At 42.4% G+C, this 7,512-nt stretch overlaps 1 protein-coding gene across 1 annotated transcript; it reads right to left on the bottom strand.

Moving 5' to 3' along the window:
* Positions 1–1,215: 1,215 nt before the first annotated feature.
* Positions 1,216–3,448, bottom strand: LOC141000007 (tripartite motif-containing protein 16-like). The gene has a single exon (XM_073470620.1). It carries the CDS (start codon positions 3,433–3,435, stop codon positions 1,753–1,755), a length of 1,683 nt encoding a protein of 560 aa, XP_073326721.1. The 5' UTR covers positions 3,436–3,448; the 3' UTR covers positions 1,216–1,752.
* Between the last annotated feature and the right edge of the window lie 4,064 nt (positions 3,449–7,512).

Below are 7,512 nucleotides of genomic sequence, written 5' to 3'. Positions count from 1 at the left end.
TCATAACATGGACGCTGCTGCGTACACAAAGAGCTCAGATCTCTGGACAAATAAACCAGTTCTACCCAAGGACAGGATATGGCCTCTAGGAGGGGGTACACGCCGTTTCCTGCCCACCTCCGCACTCCTGCTGTCCCCTTCAATGGTGTGTGTGTGTGTGTGTGTGTTATGTGGCTGGTGCTGTGTTTCCTCCTAAACACAGAGCCTCTCTGTCCCACAGGGTCAGAGGGTAGAGGATGAGCCATAAAGGGACAGGAGGGTAAACAGATGACATACGTTTCCAACCGTGTGCCATCCAGAGCTTCTCACATGCAGGTTTCCATTGCACCCAAATGGTTAAGGGACAGTTAAACTACACTGCTGAGCTCCATACATAAGCATGAAGAGGGAAAGAGACAGCAGGGCAGTGTGGATCAAACCTTACATCAGTTATTGATAGAAATAATTGATTTTTTCCTAAATAATCAGGGTTTACAGTTCATAGATAAGGTATACAGAAGGGAATCCAGTTAATTAAATATTCCCCAAGTCAAGGTATAGATCGATGATACAAAACAATAAATCCAATTTCTCAAGTACTATACTTTAGTACAGTTTTGAGGTACTTGTACTTAACTTGAGTACTACATTTTGAAGGCCAATACTTTATGTTTTACTATTTATTTGATCTCTTTAGTTACTAGTTACTTTGCAGATTACATGCTGCATCAGAGCCAAAGTATCACATTTTTAAATTAATTTATTTATACACAATCACATGTGATTGTGTATAAATAAATTAATTATTTATATATAAAATAAAATAAAATAATATAAATAATATAAAATAATATAAAATAATTTATTTATGCATAAATAAAAACACTGATACTGACAATCAGAAAAAACCTTTTTATACTTAAGTACATTCATCATGATGTCAGGTACTCTAAGACTTTTACTCAAGTACTATTTTAACATGATATCATTACTTTTACTCAAGTATGGCTTTTGGATACTTTTTACAACAATGCTCTCAATAAACTGTATCAGTCTTTAGAAATCAGTGAAGGAATGAAACAGTACATTTACTCACTTAAGTATAATTGTGAGGTACTTGTACCTGTGTTTCCATTTTCACTGCATTAGCCAAATATTTTACTTCTTGCTTCACTTAATTTATTTGATAACTTTAGTGACTTTGTTACTCTGCATCAGAGGAAATATGTAAATTAATGTAGTTTTTCATTAATCAACAGAAAAAACATTGATTCACACATCCCATCAGTAAAGTCTGTTAAACAACTCTTGTTCAGTGATTTCATGTACAGATTTATTTTTTCCACACAATCAATTAGCTTGATCAGAATCTCAGCTATGTACAAGCAAATAATGAATAATGTTCTTATTGATTATGATCATGTAAACTAAACTAATCATGAGCAGAGATAGCCTCCATGGCTAAACAGACGCAGGAAGAAGAAACTCCAAACGTGTACAGAAAAAAATAAAGACATCAAAGTCCTGCCTATAAAGTTTGATTGACAGGTGATCACTGCAGGGAAGAAATGCAACAGCAGTCAGCTCTGAGCAACAACGATGGAGACAACACATGCTATAAGAAATTAAATGCAGGATTTTAACTTGCAATTGGTAGCTTTTTTTGCTTCAACTCATCATTCTGAATTAAAAACTCATTGTACATTGTAATGATTGTAGAAAAATGACACCATCTGCATATACAATTTGTACTGCCCCTTAAATTACTGCTGCCTATTTGAGTTTACAGAACTCAGCAGGGACTCCAGGAGAAAGACAAAGACCAGCATAGAGAGGCTGAGTGAATGTGGTCTGGACTCGGTGGAGGAGAGTCATTGTTTTAGAGATGCTGTAGAAGGACAGAATACCTGCACTGTGATCCAGGTACACCCCGACTCTAGTAGACTGAGGACCTGAGACGGGAGTTGGGACACTGTTGTAATAAAATTTAGAACTGTTTTTGCCACAATACAACTTCCAAGATTTATCATTGAATCCAAATGCACATTCAAGTGAGTCCCCTGCTCTGCTTATGTTCTTGTACGCGACTGCGACATTAATTCTTTCCCCTTTCCACTCCACCTCCCAGTAACAACGTTCAGTCAGACTTTCCCGACTCAGGGCCTGAAACCAATGAGTGAATCTGTCCGGGTGACTAGAATAATGCTGGTGTTGATCCATTGCTGTTGCTTTTCTCCTCCCCTCAGATAATAAAAGCTGTGTGTGTGCTGTGTTTGGATCCAGTGTGATTTCACGTGAGTATCTCAAGAAGTCAGCTCTGGTCTTGGGCTCTGGTTGTGACAGTAAAACATCCACTTCTGCCACTGTCAGTGAGATGTTTGTCCATTTCTCACTCAGAACCTCCTGTAGTTTATCTCTGACTTCTGACACAGCCGCTGTCACATCTTCAAAGTACTTCAGAGAGCGGATATTGGCGCTGTTTGATTCTGTAGATTCACGTGGCAGTGGCAGTGGCAGTGGCAGTGAAGGGCAGTTTTGCAGAAACTGGTTGTGATCCTCCATTTGTGAGAAGTGCTCCAGCTCAGCGTCTTTCCTCCTCAGCTCAGTGATCTCCTGCTTCAGCCTCTCCTGACGTTCTTTGACACAACTCAACTGAGTTCTCTGCTGGGATCTGACGTAGGGCTTCACATCAGAGCGTCTTTTCTCCATGAGACGGATCAGCTCAGTGAGGATCTTCTCATTGTCCTCCACTGCTTTATCAGCAGAGTGATTGATAACCTCCACCTCCTGTTGAAGCACCGTTAGATCTTTCTCTCTGTCCTGGATTCTCTGCTGGATGTTTTGTCGACTCACCACGAGCTCTCTCTGCCGCTCAGTCCTTTCTGCTGCAGCTGACACTGTTTCGTGGCCTTTATGTTCATCCATAGAGCAGAGATAACAGATACACTGCTGATCAGTGCGGCAGAATAACTTCATCACCTCATCATGACGAGAGCAGATGTTCTCCTGGAGATTCTTGGAGGGCTCCACCAGCTTGTGTTTCTTCAACGCAGCTGCTTCATAATGAGGCTGGAGGTGTATCTCACAGTAAGAGGCCAGACAGAACATACAGGACTTTAGGGCTTTCATCTTTCTCCCAGTGCACAAATCACAGGCTACATCTTCAGGTCCAGCATAGCAGTGATCAGCAGGAGCGTCTTCAAGTCCAGTCTTCTTCAGCTCTTCCACTAAAGATGCTAACATGGTGTTTTTCAGCAGTGCAGGCCTCGGTGTGAAGGTCTCCCTACACCGAGGGCAGCTGTAGATTCTCCTCTCATCCTCTCCATCCCAGTGGACTTTAATACAGTTCATGCAGTAGCTGTGTCCACAGGGAATAGCGACTGGATCGTTCAGTAGATCCAGACAGATCGCACAGGAGAAGGTTTCCCGATACAGCTGAACTCCCTTCTGTGCCATTTTACTTCTCAGTGGCAACGAATGTCTGAGTTTCACTTCCTAGTAACTGAAACTAGTTTGAGCTCTTATCTAAACAACACATTGGCCTGTCAGCTCCTGCATGTCACCACGTGTGGGTTACACCCATCTTCAAACTGTAGATCTGAAGGGGAGGGAACAAGGAAATATAAAGACAGAGTGGAGCTGGCTGCGTTTCAGGTTGAGAGAAGAGGAAGTGGGTATCAACCTCTAATTCATTCCAGCATGAGGAGCAGCTCTGTGAATCTGAACTATAAGCAGGACTTTTAGTTGTGATGGAGTATTTTTTTAAACATACTAGTGCGGTTCCTGTTCAAAACATGCTGATTGGCTGGTCGGTGGTGTTGCTGCTTGTAGCCTTGGAGAAAAGCTCAAACTAAATTACACTTGACACTGACCTTCCTTTGGTACTGAACAATACACTTGGCATGACACACTGTAGTTACGCTGTGGATGTAGGAGAAGAGTCAGGAGTTCAGGGCTGATGTTATTTCGATTCTTCCCTCCCGACAATCGGAGGAGAAATCTGGTCTGGGTTTACAGATTCAGTATTAAACCTCCGGTACTGCTCACAGACTCGTTGGGGCCGCCGTGATAATATCAAACATGATATTTAAGATTTAAAATCTGGATGATTATATTGGTTGCGAGCCAGACCACAACGACCAATGAGAGAGGCATCCTGGAGCAGCTGATGATCCTACCAAGCAACGGCAAACATTCTAGCCCTTCAAGCTAATGCCAGCTAGCATAGTACTGTTGACAGAAACTTAAAATCTCGTCTCTAGTTCTTGCTAAAGGATATAAACCTGTGTTGACCGTGTCTCCCCACTCATCCAGACTCATTTAACCTTCTTCTTTTGTTTTGTGCTCACTGTAACACAGCAAGTTGTTGCATCACGCTAATCCCCGTTTGCTTGCCCATGAGATGAGTCCAGCTTCAGTCTGCAGACCCATGAAACCAGAGTGCAGAGGCCACGCACCCGCTGCTGCACAGAGCGGTGTTCGCTGTTTAGTTAATAGTTATTATTACCGAATGTGTTTCATGTTCAAATTGCACCAAAATCCAACATTGGAATTCCTGCCTAGTGTGAGGTAGAGCGGATGAAGGGTTCTCGAGATATTTGAATAACAAACAGACAGACAGACAAAGATTCCTTGCTTTATAGTTAGATGATTATAAATATATATACAGTATAAATCAGGAATGTCAGAGATTTTTTTCTATTCGAATCTGTTCTGTTTTTCTTTCAGTTGAATACAGTTGAGTTAATCCACCACTCTGTGGTAAGTCTGAAATTTCATGTAATAAATGAACCAAAACCTGTCTCAGGATTTTTAAGAAGTGCGTGTTGTTCCCTTTAAAGTGGAGGAGAGGGTTTTTATATGGTGGTAGTTCTGAATAAAAAGATTTGAATACGTCTTCCACAACCACAAGGTGCTCCATTTCACAGTGACCTCGGGCTCCAGTATCACAACTCCCTGTCTGATCTCGCAGGGTCCTGCATCTACAATTACACTTTATCTGATTCATGTTATGTAATGCAAAAGAAAAGGGAGATCGAATGGCTGGCTGTGTGGCGGTACACCTGAGGAGATGGTTTACACACTACATGAAGTTCTTCTTTTAGCAATATTTTAACATCAACACTTTTACAGCTGAGTTCCTACCTGTTGGGTGTTAAGTTAAAAGCTCATGTGAACACAGCACACTGCACTGCAGTTACTTTCAGTGATGTAATGTAACTAAGTACATTTACTCAAGTACTGCGCTTAAGTACAACTTTGAGGAAGTTGTACTTTACTATTTAAATTTTCTGCAGCTTTATACTTTTTACTCTACTACATTTATTTGATAACTTTAGTTACAGTTACTTTGCAGATTACATGCTGCATCAGCCAAAAGCAGCACATTTTTAAATCTATTTATTTCACCTGCAATTGGATTAAAAAAACACTAACTCTGATATAAAAATGATCAGAAAAATGTACAGTATACAGTTTATACATACATGTAAATATACTGTATGCAAAATTTACTTTTACTTGTACTTTTAATACTAAAGTACATATCATATTAGATACTTTAAGACTTTTACTTATGGGTGAGTTTCACTTTTAACTTTTAAAAGCATGACTTTTGGGTACTTTATACAACTCTGGTTACATTAAGCATGAAGACCGGACATGCAGTACTTTCCATTATGAATATATTAAGTGATGAAGTACGTGCAGAGTTGAAGTATTTGTATCTTTCATTATAAGTTGTTCTACTTTCCAGAGCGCGACCTCACAGCCTCGCTACGCCCATGTTTGTTGCACGGAGCAAAGTGATTGTGGTTGCATCAGTGGTAATGTGACCGTGGCTTAACACACTTCATTTCACTGATTAGCACACATTCACCCGGGGGGGTGAAATACAGGGATTACTTGGAGGGAAACCATTTGGGCTTTGCTGTTGGTTTCCTGCACACTCAGTTGTTCCAGGCATCGCCTGAGATTCAACTGTGAGCCAATCAAGCCTCAATGTGTTGCAAGAAAATGAGCTGAGCTGCACAAACCACACACAGAGTACGCTCGGCAGTGGCCAGCAAGTCATGACACGAGAGAGTAAGAGAGTGCTGATAGAGGGTCGGATATGTGGAGAATACGTACTGGGGGGTGGGTGCTAAGAAAGCAGGTGTCAGAGTAGATATAAAGAATGAGCCACATGGTGAATTACAATAATAAAAGGGGAGAGGGTATCGGAATAGGAAGACTGCTGTCGTGTTTTTCTTGGACCTCTGGATGAGTCTGTGTTACACTTGGCAGCTGAGAGCAGAAAATCGCCCGTGCTTAGTATTTTTCTTTCATTCATCCCTCCCTCTTCTCTCCCTCTTGCCTCACGTTGTGTCATTCTTTTTCTCCCTCTCTCCCTCTTATTTACCGCAGGTATTCAGGTATTTGCCCCAGGGGTGCTGCTGGTGGTGCTGAGAGGTGCAAGGTGCACTTTTGTCCTCCTGTCAGGGCCTGTGTGGGCCCAGGGGGGCACCAGCCGAAGGACCAGGACAGTTCTATTGTCCCGACACATTCCAGTCAATGAAGGATATGGTAGGGAGGGTGTTGGGTGAAGGGGTGGGGGGGCAAGACGGGTGGAGATCAGCCTTTAAGTTGGGGATCTAGAGTTTGTATGTGTGTGTGTGTGAGTGCCTCCCCTCTCCTTCCCCTCCCGCCTTGTCCCGTCCTGTCCTGTCCCTTGAGGAGCCGCAGGGCAGGCAAATGCACCTGCCTGAAATCCACACCCCAGGGCCAGACGCCTATCTCCCCCATCTCCAAGGTTTTACAGAAACACTGCATGTGCCACACACACTGTTGTCCACTTACACTCGTTTAAAAAGGGAGCACAGAGAGGACATCGACCTACATCGTACTCTACAGCTCAGAAATCAGAAATCTGAATTTCAAATAAATTGGATTCATGCACATTTGGAGAGGACTAAATTTCCAAATGGTATTTACTAAGTTGTGTTACCTTAAAGGTAAACTGCACTGATTTAATAAAAAAAGAAGAAAACTCAAGAGTTCAGGACTCAAATTCAGCTGTTTCCTTTGTCGTCTTGTTTGATCCTTTCTGAATGAACTTGCTGTGGAACTATTCCCAGAGACATCATGGAGACACTTAAGCAACCGAGACTTTTTCCACTCATTGCCCCTTTCTCTCTCTGTCACACACACTTTTTCATGGTAACCAAATCTCCACATAAGAGCCTCGTCTTGCGTGTCTACTTGTCAATTCATGCGCCACAACGATCCCATTACTTTGCCACAAAGTCGAGCTTGCCAAGTTGTCTTTGGCATAACAAGAATCAGCCCTGGTTTTGTCCTGGTGAGCAGATTCACATTGCATGAGAGGATGGTTGGTTTAACGTTGCATGTCAGAACACATGGTCAGGCTGATGTGCATGCTTGTGTGTGTGTGTGTGTGAGAGTAACTAGAGCCTCTTGTGCAAGTAGGGACAGGTGTGTCACCACCTGACCACACCCCCGGGCCACACGGCACCTCCTGTCCCTAACACCTGT

The sequence above is a fragment of the Pagrus major genome, chromosome 7 (genome assembly GCF_040436345.1).
Source record: "Pagrus major chromosome 7, Pma_NU_1.0".
NCBI lineage: Eukaryota > Metazoa > Chordata > Actinopteri > Spariformes > Sparidae > Pagrus > Pagrus major.
This window is presented reverse-complemented; position numbering and strand designations above follow the sequence as displayed.